Source organism: Coptis chinensis, chromosome 6 (assembly GCF_015680905.1).
Source record: "Coptis chinensis isolate HL-2020 chromosome 6, ASM1568090v1, whole genome shotgun sequence".
Taxonomy (NCBI): domain Eukaryota; kingdom Viridiplantae; phylum Streptophyta; class Magnoliopsida; order Ranunculales; family Ranunculaceae; genus Coptis; species Coptis chinensis.
Genome location: NC_141461.1, coordinates 85,584,148 through 85,598,604, shown reverse-complemented (window position 1 = coordinate 85,598,604; position 14,457 = coordinate 85,584,148). Strand labels below are relative to the sequence as shown.

Below are 14,457 nucleotides of genomic sequence, written 5' to 3'. Positions count from 1 at the left end.
TCATATAGTTAAACAAGCGAGCTAAACAAACCGAGCTCTGAACTGCTCGGCTCAAATTCCACCCTTACAGGCCTACACCACTTGTTTTTGCACATTATGCAAAAAAATTCCTTTAATTCACTCTTGAAATGTGTATTTTTACCCATTAGATTTATTGTATAAATTTCTTTTAAAAACACATGTGACTCCTATGTCGATGTGTAAGTTTAAACAACCCATTGGTAATGCTCTAAATAATAGATATTCGACAGCAACCCATGGGTAATGCTCTAAATAATAGATGTTCGACAATGATGAAGTCACAAAACCATTGAAAATATAACAAAATCGTACCAATGAAAACAATAAACAACATTGACCCATTTCTATAGAACTTCTCAGCAGGATGCCAATATTTGTATTGCCCCACAACATAATGAGATACCGAAAATTGGGCCAATTAGTAATCATCATCCATATCCACCATATCCACCATCATCATAGGCCGAATCCTCCTCAACCTTCTCAGCCGCATCATCAGCAATCTTGTGCTCCACGTGTTCAACTCCCTCAGCTAATACTAGTCCACCCAATACCCCTGCTACTGCACCTATAGCTAGCCCAGTCCCCATTCCAAGCTTTTTATTTTTCTTCTCTTGCTGGACTGCACTATACTCAGGCCCAGGCCCAGAACCATAACCCTGTCCAGTCCCTTGAGGGTATCCACCTTGCACAGAACCATACCCTTGCCCAGTCTCTTGAGGGTATCCACCTTGCCCAGCACCATACGTCCCTTGAGGGTATCCACCGGGTGGATTATATGGGTATCCAGAAGGTGCTGAAGCATATGGGGATGGATTCGGGTTCTGGTTCTGGTATGGGTACGATGAGTGTGCTGATTGATAGTCTCTAGAAGTTGCTGGTGGTGGGACACCATAGGGTGGTGCATAATATGGATCGGGGGCCCGATAACGAGGCCTTCGGACCAAAATGTTGACATTCAATTTACCGTGTGGGCGGCCCGATGGACGTTTGAGTTTTAAGCTACGTTCGGCCCACTCACCAATACCAACATCGTTGACGATTTCGCTTATCGGGATTCGTGCTGATCCGATCAACGGCTTAACATCTTCGGCTGCGTACGCATGTATTATGTCAATCGATAGCGTAGAATCTTCGATTGGAGAGTATAAGGGGATGACAAGGGTCTCGTTCCATACTGGGCATGTGTCACCATCCTGGTCTACCTTGATTGAGAATTTGGACGTGGGGTCGACCCAAACAACAGCATAAGGCTTGAGATCACCATGTCTCCAGTTCACGTTTTTGAGATCTTTGGCTGAAGAAATCGTAACTTCAAGTTCAAAGGGAGAAGCCATTTGAAAAATAGTGTTGAGAAATGAAAAATTGTGTGGGAAGGATAGTATAGTTTGTTAGTATTTATAGGACTTATTAGGAGGAGAAAAATGCCAGTCACGACCTTGAGAATATTTCTAAATTATACCCTCGTTTGGAACATTGTAGAAAATTTTGCATTATGCTTACGCTACATTGTCAGACTTTTTGAGGAAGTGGTTGTATGTGCCCACGGGCGTGCTAGATTCTTCTAGTCGTCCCATTCTCATATGGGTGGGGGAGGGCTTTTAGTGGTCAAAATATTAGGCCCATAAGTTGAAAGTATTTCTTTCTTGGCTGCTATCTAGATTCTAGAACAGTAGCACTTGAGGCCATATTTACAGTAGCGATGCCAATAGTACAATATCAAAATAATTCAATTTATAATACTACTTCAGGACCTGGTCATACTATAATGTTGATATCATGAATAAAATCTGTATCATCCAGTCCAAATTCAGATTGTTCACAGAAAAGAGCAGTTACGAATCCTTAGTGGGATTAAAAAAAAAAAATTTTGACTCGGAAAGTTTTTGTTTAATTATTACTGTTAGCTACTTCTTCGTGGGTGCCTAGGGTGAGGCTAGCCTTAATAGGCCTCTACTCGTCCATTTTTATCTAAGGGAGGGTCTTTTAGTGGCTAAAAGTCAAAACCCAGAACCTTCTTTGATATTCTCGAATGTAGATCTTCTTCATCGAACTACTCGCCTACTCCTACTTAAAATTCAAATTCATCAATTTAACAAGTTTCACTAGTTATGAGTTGAATCCTTTCAGGGATAACTGGATAAGTGCAACTACAAAATTTCAGAACTACTCTTTGTTTATTGGGCTTTTGTTACAATCCTATTGGGCCTTATTATCTCAAATCCAGCCCAAGTCTAAAACCCTATCTATTAATATTCTATTCTTATAAATACTTGTCAAAACCCTGGCCCTTGCCTTCACTCTTCAAACCCTTCCTCATTATTGAACTACACAAGAAACTTGTCATCTTCTTCAACTCTCTCACACATTCATAGGAAGCAAAGTAATGGAAAGAACCCCTTCTAGAGGTAAAAAATCTTGAATGTGTTTATTTAGGTTTCTATTACTAGCAAGAAAGTGTATTATTCAAGTAAATGTTAAAGGTTCTGTAAATCTGTAATGTACTAAATACATGTACATGTGGTGAGAAGTTTGTGTCAAATGTTTGAAATGACGGGTAATGCGGATAAGATTGAAGATAAAGTATTAAATGATACTGATAAAATAAAGGCATTCAGGGGTTTGATCAAATCTTCACAACAAAGTTCCATTGATTTTGCATCATATTTGTTTGTGCATTTGGTTGTTGGACTACTTAATAAGAGACGTACAGTGTTATGAAAACACCTTTTCTCAACTTGCAATTTTTCGGACAAACGTGTTCTGAATTTACCTTTTCCCAAGCATCAGCATTAGCACACAATCATACTCTCTGGATTATCTTCTATTACTGTAGATGGAAATTACTTGTTTCTTGTGCAAGTCGTGTGTATTTTAGAATCTAAGTTGTATCCTATCACTATATGCATATAGTATGTTATAATCTTGACTTTAACTATATCAAATTGTATGTATTAATTGTTCAATTCAAAATGAATGCCAACTTTATGTAAAGAGATCCAAAATAAGCTCAGAATCGTTTTTGATGATCCTTTTTTGTCCTGATATTACGAGGTAAATTGCTTAGTATTGAGCCCCTACATATTGTGACCTTTTTAGTATAATTCTTGCATTGCAGTGCACTGTCTCCACATATTTTATATTATAACATATCAAATCTGCTTATTCAGGTAAACTTTATGTTTGTTTGATCATGTGTCCCATCATTATGTCTAGCTACCATTAGCATTTTTTGTGGTACATTTTTGCTGATATGTATTAGGTTATTATGTTCTACATTTATTTTTTTTTGTTTTTTTTTTGTAATGGTGGATGCAAGAATTTGGATAATCTACTTTTTCATAATGAGGATGGGACAAATGTTGAATACAGGGTATGGAGCCCTTTCCGTTCAAAGCTGGCATCTGCCATTATTGTTGGTGTTGACGCCGTCTGGATTGTGAGTTATTTTTACCGCTTAAGAAGTATTAAAAGAATAAATATTTGTCCCTTTGTCATTGTTGTTCACTTAATTTTTTGATTTCTATTTTTGTGCTATTATTAAAGATTCCCAAATCCCGTTTTCTCTATGTTGGAGCTGCCTCAGGCACTTCAGTCTCTCATGTATCCGACATTGTTGGAACTGTAAGTAGAAAATTAATATTGGAGTATAAGCTTTTTGTTACTTTCTTTCTTCTTTCAGTTTTTAGTATGATACAGACATGTAGTATTTTAATTATCTTGTCCTGTTTTTAGACAGGAGTTGTCTATCCTGTAGAGTTTTCTCATAGAAGTGGCAGGGAAGAAGAGAACTAATGTAATACCTATCATTGAAGATGCTAGACATCCTGCCGAGTATTGAATGTTGGTTAGCATGGTGGATGTTATATTCTCTGATGTTGCTCAGCCCGACCAGGTTTGCCCACATTGCATTATAATTACCAAATTTTCACTCCAATGAGAGCAGACTCAGTTCTATAACTGTTTGTTTGTTTGTATCTTTTTTGATGATCTGTAATTTTAGAATGACCTATGTTTGAACATTCTGTCTTGCATCATACTGTTTCTTGACCATCAAGCAAATGATGAACTACTCGGATTCCCCTTCATGACAGTATGGGTGATGAAAACTTGAGTTTCTGATGCAATAAAGATGTGGAATTATCATGACTAGGTATTTTGAACTTTTTTGTGCACTTCCAACTTACTACCCCTGCTTTGCTTTAGTGATCTCGTCAAGACTCTCAAATGAATGATCCGAGATGAAAATTATCAGATTATTTTCACAATATATCGGCTTATGCCCAATTAATATGTAATCATTTTTAATCCTAATCGTCTGATATATTTACAAGTGCTTTCTTATGTATTTGATCATGTTGTTTGAACATTTTGTAGTGCAATCATGCTTTTTCCTGCCCATCATGACAGTATTGTGATGAAAGCTGGAGGTTTCATTATCTGGCGATATGGATAGCTTGGACCATGGTTGGATCATAAACAGTGTCTTCTGTAGAGCCTGGACAATGAGGAGCTCATTAGTCTGAGATTGTGGAGAAATAGCAACTTTCTTTCCTGAACCTATTGCAATCGTATTCCTATATGATACAATACCAAATTTCATGGTCCCTGGGGTTTTGGGTCCTTTTTGTCGATCGGTTTGATAACTCATGTTAGTAGTTGATGCTTAGCATCATATGCTTTTATAGATTTGTGGATGTGATGAGTTTTTGCGCTTGACTCTGTACTGTATTCCTATCTTAATTTCTTTCATCAACTGCAAAGCGCCATAGAAGCTTTGCGGAGTAGTCTCCCTGTCCATCCTCTTAACGCTAAGCATAGGTGACCTGTGAAGCATACAATTAAGGAAAAAAGTTTGGGCTTTGTGGAAGGATAGGACTGGAAGGGTGTTTAAGAATTTGCAAACTTTAAACTTGGCCTCCGGAATCCAGTGTTTTTTTTTTTTTTTGTGTTATGGCATTCTGTAGTGTGATCTAGTCTTCTTTGTTTTACAGGGGTGCATCACTCTTCTTGGTGCCTTGGCAAAGGATGGATGGGTTGATGGAGATTGTGTAGTTGGGACATTCATTAGTTACGAGGCAGATGCCTACTACCCCCCTCATTCTATAAACACCTCATTCTTTGGAACAACTATGTGCATCCCAAAACCTCAGGCCTTGCATGGAAAATTTTACACAAAATTATTCCAACTGATGACAAGGTCATGAGTAATGGCATTAAGTTGGCGTCTAGATGTCTTGGCAGCAAAGAGGAGGAAGAAACTTATGACCACTTATTCTGGAGCTGTCTCAATTCTCAGTCTTTATGGGAATGGATTCACCACCTGTTCAATCGGAACTCACCCACATCAAGTGAGACTCAACATAAAAGACTTAATGCGAGCATCACCACAACTAAGCCCTCTTATTAGGGAGTTGTGGGCATCAGCAGTTCTTAGCTTGCTGGTGGCTATGTGGAAAATGCGAAACTCTCAACATTTTCACTGCCAGTAATTTCAACCACTACACCATTAGAAAGCAAGTTTGGCAAGGCATACAAACCACGGGCAGACTGAGTAGGAGCTTTATGTTCAACAACACGACAGAGTTAGCCACGTGAAGATAAATTGCGATGGCTGCTCATTGGGAAATCCTGGAAGAGGGGGTGCTGGTCTTACCTTCAGAGATGAACATGCTCAGTTGCTTGGCATTCTAGCCCGAGGACTGGGAATAGTCACCAGCTATGAAGCCGAGGACTGGCAGTTGCAAGAAATTGGAGGAGTATCTGGATAGAAGCAGACTGCCTTGCAGTAGCTCATTCCTTCTCTAATGGTCCCATACCTTGGGTGAGATGGAACAGGGCCACATCTGAGCTGTCATATTACAGGATCACTCATATATGGAGGGAAGCAAACTTCAGCGCGGACTTGGCTGCAAAGCATGGGGCCTCATTAGCTAAGGAGGTTTATGTGTGGTCTGACACAAGACCAACTTTTGTACCAAAACTGGGAAAACCCGGATCAGTTATACTTCAGGTTCACCTAATGTGTACTTAGGTCCTTTTGTTTGTATCTTGTTTTAAACTATGGGTACATAACCTGTACTCGGAGGACTGTACCTCCTTCATGTAACCTATATTATTAATATATAATACACAATTTTCCTGCAAAAAATAAAAATAAATAAACACTACCTCTGCGTTAGTTGATGCTATATAATTTATACCTTCGAGCCATATCAAATATCAGTCTATCGTTTTCAACTGATTTACTGTCAAATTTTTATTTCCAGAAGCTTGGCTTGCTTTAGTTTTCATTATAACCTGAGATACGTTCACCAAGTGTTTTAGTGAAAATTCCTGGATTTATCTTGGTTCTTTCTTTTGTCGAAAGGAACCATCTGCATTTGTTTTGATACACAGATATACATTTCTTCCAATGTGGTTCTTCTCATCTTAGGAAGTTATTTGGCCATAAAGAGCCTGTAATTGTACCATCTCCATGTTTTGGCTCCTCGAATCATTACGCTGAAATTCTCTTGTTTTTCATGATTCCATTGATATATTAGCTTCCCCATTAAAATTTATATATTTTTGAATCCGGATTGTTTCAGAAATTGCGGATATTGTTTGGGAATAGTCGAGACAAGTCAATTTGTACCTTATCTCATACACTAGTTATGATTTACTTCATTGATAGGGCATTTTGTGATTTCAATCAAGGTTCCGTTAGCTTTTTCTAACTGTTGGCCCTGTAATTTTAGTTAGATGCTTTCTTTCTGAAAATCAAAAATCTTTTGTCTGTAGGCTAACTGCATAGATTCTACTGTTCCTGCTGAGGCAGTGTGCCCAAGAACTGGTGAAACTGTGAGCAGACCAGTTTAAGGCATCAGAGCAGATCACGCTTGAGCCCTATGAGTGAGACTATGTTTGCGTTGTTGGTGAGTATCGAATGCCGAAGATGGTTAATCGAGCGCCATAGATGGATAATCGTTCCACTTCCTCCTTCCATGCTGGATTCTAGGGATAATGGCTCATGTTGGTTGGAAATTCCAACTTGGAATACAGCAAAAGTATGTCGAGCAAATTCTGATCATTCTAGCAAATCATTGTTGAGCCTTTGCGGATTAGTGTGGTCTTCACCTATATTAATCTCATTGCAAATGAGTTGGTGGTAAAATCCAAGAACAACCTAGGGTTAGTCATGATATTTGGATATTTGGAAGCTGATCGCCTGCTATGACAATTACTGCTTTTAAAACTCATTTCTTTACTTCTACTTTTTTAATGATATGATGTGACAGTAGGTTGTTTAAATGCCTTCTTAATTTTCTTCCCCTGTAAGTCCGGGTAATTCAGGTTGGACGCTGATATTCACGAGTATTGTGTTTTAGACTCTGGCTCGTTGTCTAGACAACTACACTCACGACGACTGATGCTCAGCGGAAAGCCCTGAGCTACTATACGAAGTGGGAACACAAATTGTTAAGGAACAAACAGTCAATTATCAGAGAAATATAGTGGATGACCCCTCAAAACAGTATGCACCTACTGACTACAATCTTAACCTTGCCTAGTGCCTACCATTCTCTTTCCCGTGAAATTTCGAATCAGATACTTTTAGCTGACCTTCACGAAGCATTATGCAAATCGGTCTCATTCTGATAATCTGATCTTGGTCCCAAATATGAGAAGAAAAAAAGAAGCAGTCAGGTCGAAACTATTACAAGGACTCAATTATTGAAAGCATATATTCCATAATCATACAATGATGCAGAAATACAAATACAGATACGCTTATCTAGCATGGTACAGATTAAAGAATATCCTTGAAGAACTAACATAAAATGCATAGACTGGCACAACATTCCATTCAAATGTATAACTTATGACCGGATAATCTTGGCGTTGGGATGGCGATCAATGGTATTGTTTTCCTTAATTCCAATCCGAAGGTCTCGGACATATCAATCTTCGTGCCATCTGGCAAACTCCAATTAAATGAATGCAAAAGTGATGCTAGTAAAAATGGTACCATCCTCTCTGCCATAGGAATTCCAACACAAACTCTTCTCCCAGAGCCAAAAGGAATATAACTGTGTGTTGTGCCAACAAAATCCCATTCACCATTCGAACCCAAAAATCTCTCTGGTTGAAACTCCAAAGGGCTGTCCCAATATGCAGGATCCCTTTGAATTGCCCAGGCATTCACAAATATTTTAGTACCCTTAGGGACCATATACCCACTTATAATACACGACTCACTTGGACATCTAGGGACTAAGAGAGGACCTACAGGGTGTAAACGTAAGGTTTCTTTGACTATTGCATTTAAATAAGGCAATTTTGGACAATGAGACTCTTCTACTATGTTGTTCATCCCCACAACTTGTTCTACTTCTTGTTGAGCTTTTCTCATCAACTCCGGTTGTCTCAACAACTCTGTCATTGCCCATTCTACGGTGGTTGATGATGATTTGGTCCCAGCTCCCAACATGTCCTGTTTAGAAGACAACTTTATATGTCAGTACAAATTCCTAAAATAAAACTAATGCTCTAAAGAGTAGACACATTTTGTTAACTACGCCATGATCGGTTGGACGCAAAGCAGATTTGAAACTGGATACACAAAGGTCATGTGTACTTAGTTGGACCTGAGATTACTCAAAATACTGTGACATAGATTGTTGGGCCGGGGGGGGGGTGGGTGGAGGGATAGTTACTGAATGATGTCAATAGATTGATATGTAATATTACCTTATTCTATGGATTTTTAAATAATAGTTAAGGGAAGAATAATGCTCACCAAGAACAAGGCCTTGATGTGAGTTGTAGTAAACGGTGTTTTTTGATCTCCATATTCTTTAAACTGCAGCAGAACCTGTAGAAAATCCTTCATGTCCCCTTGATCCTTCATTCCAAGCCTTCGATCGATAACGAAATCAAACTTTTCTCCGAACCACATATTAATTTTCTTCACCCTCCTTGCCAACCCTTGTATATCAAACATGGCAAGAACAGGAAAGATATCAGATATATTAGGTGCCATTATATAAGGAATAAGACTCTCCAGGGTCTCTCTAAACTCAGTTGTGAAACGTTTCATCTCTTCCCCTTGAAGTGTACCACCCCACAGCATGTTGCTCATTACACGGAACATGGTAAGAAAAATGTGATCACCAATATTAATTGATTTGCCAATATTTGAATAGATCTCGTTCACCATGTGGCGGACTTCTCGTCGTCGATGATCATATAGAGCGTCAAGTCGAGGATTGCTTAACAATTCGCGAACACATATTTTACGTAACATTCGCCAGTGTTCACCATGAGGAGACCAAACTAAGTCAGTACAACCCCATGAGCCAGCAGAGGCCACAGCTGAAATATCACGGTTAGCGAAGATTGTGTCATAGTCTTTCAGGACCTCTTTAGCAACTGAAGCGGAGTTTATCACAATACAAAGCCTAGTCCCTATTTTTAGCTTTACGATTGGACCATAAGGTTTGGATAATTTGGCTAAGCAAGAAGGGAGATTAGGTTCAAGAGAGAGGAGATTTCCAATTAGTGGTAAACCCCATGGACCTGGTGGTAATGGTGGGATCTTTGTCTTGGATTTCTTCACCCAATTGAACCATAAGATCACACATAGTGCTAACAAAAGCATGGATATTGTAGTAGTATATTCATCTGCCTGATTGCTTGGTTCCCACAACCTTGACAAGGCCTTAGGAATCATGGTTTATACTAGATGCATTTCCAGGTAGAACTGAGATTACTTATAGGTTGTCGAAATAATTTTCTTTTACCACCTCACAAAAAAGACAATTTCCCCCATGGCATGGATCCTTTGGTGTATCAAGTCCAATGTAGATCCATATCCCGACCAATGAAATTTTTATTTAATTTATTTTTTTACTTTCCACACCTAGGTGGAAAGTCCATATGTAATGCACTCAATCTATAAGTGCACACTCAATCCCATACTTGTTTATTTATTTATTTTTCACTTTCCACACTTGGCATAAGTGCATAAAGTCCATATGTAGTCATAATTTTTTCATAGGAACACTCAATCTATGTAATGCAGTTATATGCACCAACTCGAATGAGTCTGCCGTCCAAAGTACCAATCTCAATCCTTCCACGAAGAACATGCCAAGATTATCCCTTGATCGAATCTCATGTCAGGCGGTACACCCGCAATTTGTATGTCATGAGCAAAGCATTCTTGGATTAACTTGGACCTTAATGCAATCTGTCCCAGTTTAAAATGCAAATCTATTGGCATAGTCAGGTACTCTAACTATGCCATGATATAGATGTTTACAAAGAGAACAATATTGCAAAACGAAAGAATTGAAGATAGTGTTTGTTTGCATATGCTGCCCTGTATGCCTTGTGGGAAAACCAAGAGAGAATAATCAGTCTTTCTGCTTCCAGGATTGCCCGAAGGATTTGATAAGGAAACGTGAACTGAATTGATTGCATTTGATGGAAGTTTAGGACATGGTGGTATGACCAAAACAACACGTTGCCACATCTTATTCTCGTTTCTCAAGTATATTAAACTGTGTCGGAACTCACTTCTTGGTTACTTAATTAATTTTACATCACATTAGGATTATGCAACATTAAACAAGTCCAGTTTCCCTTTGGCACACAAATTAACATTACAACTCTCTCTAGAGTAATGGAGATGAGCTTGTCAAGAAACTTATAGACAGAGCTATCATCAATTCTGACTCGCGTACCTTATTTCCAAAGGGTTAATGAATATTACCCCCCACTAGATGAGCCAATTAGGATTCCCCTCCCCTCCCCCCCCCCAAGAGATGAGAAATTAGGGTCCCCCAATACACACAAAAAAAAAGGTCAACTCAAGTTAACTTATTTCTTGTGTATTCTTAGGGGGGAGACCCTAATTTCCCCATTTAATAAAGGGGAAATCCTAATTGGCTCATTTGGGCCAAATGCCCGCACTAAAATTTGCCCATCATTAGGTCGGACCATGGCCCTATCATGGTTTATCTACAGCCTCCACCAGCCACTAGCCCAAAGCCGTTTCACTTCCAATCTATGTGGACCTCATCAATGCAAAGTCATCATTAACAACTCTTGGAGAGATGACTTTCGGGGTTCTTGCACTTACCGCATTTCTCAAAAGCTCAAACTGGCCAAGAAAAATCTAAAGAAGTGGAATTGAAATGTATTTGGCAACATCCACTCCGCGAGAAAAAATTTGCGTGAAGAGATCAAAATTGTCAGCAAAATCGAAATTATGATATCAGGATGGAGAACAAGTTACAAGAAGACTTGGAACATGCTCTACAACTTGAAGAGAAACTCTGGAGGGATAAGTCTACATGTCTACTCACGGCTCTACATGTCTACTGTTGTGCGAAGAAATCACATAGGCATTAATAAGATCGAAGACAATAACGGGAACTGGGTTGAAGGAAGAGAGAAAATTAGCTCCACCATTGTGGAGCATTTCAAAAACACTTTAATTTACCTCATCATCAAAACCCGATATACATATCGAGGAGCTACACATCATCGAGCCTGTCACCTTCGAGGCAAATAACCATGACATTACTCGAGAAGTCACTATTGAAGAGATTCGTGATGCCTTATTCTCGATGGACCCGCACAAAGTTCCTGGACCAGATGGCTTTACGCCCCTGTTTTACCAAAAATACCGGGACATCATTCACTTGGACCTCCTACACATGGTGAAGAGTTTTATGAATTCTGACCACCTCCTTAGGGAGCTTAACCATACTAACTTAACCCTCATCCCTAAGATCTAGGGCCCAGAAAATCTTAATCAATTCCGACCTATTAGTCTATGCAATGTTAGTCGTCTTAAAATCATCACTAAGACCTTGGCGAATTGCCTCAAACTTCTTCTTGACAAGATTATCTCTCCTTCCCAGAGTGCTTTTATCAAGGGGCGACAAATTTTTGATAACATTATTTTAGCACATGAGGTCATTTGGACTCTCAAACAGAAAAAAGGAGCCGCTGGATGCATGGCCTGATGGCCATCAAGCTTGATATGAGCAAAGCTTTCGATTGGGTTGAGTGGGTGTTAGGATATATATCAAGTTTCCTATCATATAATTACGTGATAGGAAACTTCCCATAGAATGGTATCAATCCCTTATTCTTCTCCTAGAATTATGGGATTTACTTGTAACAATTAGTCTATATAAACTCATGTAATGGTTACAGTAAATATACAAGAAATAATACTCTTACATGGTATCAGTATAGGTATCGATCCACTCTACAAACCCTAGCCTCCATCTTCTTCGTTCTTTTTCCGATGCCTACACACCATGTCTACACCTGAAAACGCACCCGGTGAGAACCAGTAATGGTTATCGGAAATATTATCCTTGTTTAACCCTTGAACGCCTAGATGGCATGAACTACATTGAGTGGTCCTTAAATGCTCGGAATAAACTTCGAGGCCGGAAGCTACTGGGATTCATCTCCGAACTAAGGTCGCTCCAAATCGACACTTCCTCCCCCGAATATGAGGTTTGGGAGGACGACAACTGTATGATTAAATCATGGTTGCTTGATGCCATGACTAAGGATATTAGATCCTTGTTTCTCGATTATCCATCGCAAAGGAAACGGGATATCGCTAAGCTCACCCTACTGGTCGGTCAAGATGCTTCCAAAGCATACCAATTGCATTGTGAGGTATTATCTATTTGTCAAAATAGTGGCACTGTTATTCAATATTTTGGGAAGTTATGCAATTATGGCAGGAATATGATGCCATTGATGACTGTATTATGGAGTGTCCCACTGATATTGGGCGATATACATCCAAAGTCAATTCCCAACGAGTGTATGCCTTTCTTGCTGGTTTAGACTCTTACTTGGATGGGGTTCGCAGTCGCATTCTTTCCACAGTCCGTCTCCCAAATCTTCAAACGACTTATGCCATGATATGTGCTGAAGCCAACCGGCATGATGCTATGATGGGCAGTGCACCTGTGGATAGCGTCGCTATGGCTGCTCGCAGAAATTTATCTTGGCCTGACTTGAAGAAAGGAGGGCCCAAATGTAGCCATTGTAATGGAGATAATCACATTATTGAAACATGTTTCAAACTCCATGGCTACCCGGACTGGTATCCTAAGGGTAAGAAGGTATCTGGTACAAGTTCTACTTTCAAACATGCTGTTCCTCCAACCCTTCAACCGAGTGAACCTTCTGCAGGTTTGGTGGCATCAACTAGTATGTCCAAATATGTTCTTAGTTTTTCTACTTGTACTACGTCTAGCGATTGGATAATTGACACAGGTGCTACTGATCATATGACATGCAACTCATCTAACTTTAGCCAATTATTTGCTTCTAATTCTAAACATGCCATTACTACTGCCAATGGCGCTTCAGTACCAATTGTTGGTATCGGTACAATTATTTTACCTACTTCATTACCTATCTCTGATGTTCTATATGTTCCTTCTCTTGCATGCAATTTGCTCTTGGTAAATAAATTTATCCAAGCTTATAATTGTGTTGGTTTGTTCTTTCTTACTCATCGCTTTTTCAGAACTTCCATACCAAGGAGAGAGGATTGGCAAAGTGGTAAGTCTAGCGTGATGGATTGTACTATCGGAAGGTGATGCTCCACCGTTAATAAAAGCTTGGCACATGCAGTAAGTTCACAGAAATTGGAAGACAATATAGACCAAATATGGCTGTGGCATAAGAGATTAGGTCATCCGTCACTTGGTTATCTTCGATGGCTTTTTCCTTCATTATTTATTGGCTGTAATATTTCGGATATGGTTTGTGAAACTTGTGCTCTGTCTAAAAGCCATCGTACTCATTTTCCTTCATCAACAACTAGAAGTATAACTCCTTTTTTATTGATACATTCAGATGTGTGGGGGCCATCTCCAGTATCTACCCCCACTGGATTAAAATGGTTTGTTTCATTTGTGGATGATTACACTAGAATGACTTGGGTATATTTGATGAAACATAAAAGTGATGTCTGTATGATATTTCAACGTTTTTATCAAATGATACTCACACAATTTGGTATATCATCAAAGTTGTTCGCACCGATAATGGAGGTGAATTCTTTAAGCAAGAATTGACTGATTTTATGCATTCTAATGGAATCATTCATCATACTTCATGTCCAGAATCTCCTCAACAAAACGGTACTGCAGAACGGAAGAATCGCCACCTTCTGGAAATTTCTCGCTCCTTATTGATTGGAGGTAATACTCCAAAATACTTATGGGGAAGTCCTTAGTATTGCTGTGTATTTGATGAATAGAACACCATCTAGTGTTACGTCTTTTAGACGACCTTTAGATGTCTTTGGCAGAACACTGTACTCTTCCACCTCATGTTCGTTTGCCTCCACGGATTTTTGGATGCGTAGTTTATGTGCACTTATCCTCCAAACATCGCACT

At 39.2% G+C, this 14,457-nt stretch overlaps 2 protein-coding genes and 1 non-coding gene across 3 annotated transcripts; 1 reads left to right on the top strand and 2 right to left on the bottom strand.

Moving 5' to 3' along the window:
- Window positions 1-258: 258 nt before the first annotated feature.
- LOC147495025 (Calcium-dependent lipid-binding (CaLB domain) family protein) lies at window positions 259-1,672 on the bottom strand. Its single transcript, XM_086569516.1, has one exon. The coding sequence runs from the start codon at window positions 1,356-1,358 to the stop codon at window positions 450-452; it is 909 nt and encodes a 302-aa protein (XP_086425642.1). The 5' UTR covers window positions 1,359-1,672; the 3' UTR covers window positions 259-449.
- Window positions 1,673-4,076: 2,404 nt separating this feature from the next.
- Window positions 4,077-4,147, top strand: LOC147495024 (small nucleolar RNA snoR60). The gene has a single exon (XR_015200491.1). It is a non-coding gene; the product is annotated as a small nucleolar RNA snoR60 (small nucleolar RNA).
- Window positions 4,148-7,709: 3,562 nt separating this feature from the next.
- On the bottom strand, window positions 7,710-10,014 carry LOC147495023 (flavonoid 3'-monooxygenase CYP75B137-like). The gene is made up of 2 exons (XM_086569515.1): window positions 8,804-10,014; window positions 7,710-8,497 (listed from the first exon to the last, which is right to left on the bottom strand). Exons 1-2 carry the CDS (start codon window positions 9,734-9,736, stop codon window positions 7,871-7,873), a joined length of 1,560 nt encoding a protein of 519 aa, XP_086425641.1. The 5' UTR covers window positions 9,737-10,014; the 3' UTR covers window positions 7,710-7,870.
- Between the last annotated feature and the right edge of the window lie 4,443 nt (window positions 10,015-14,457).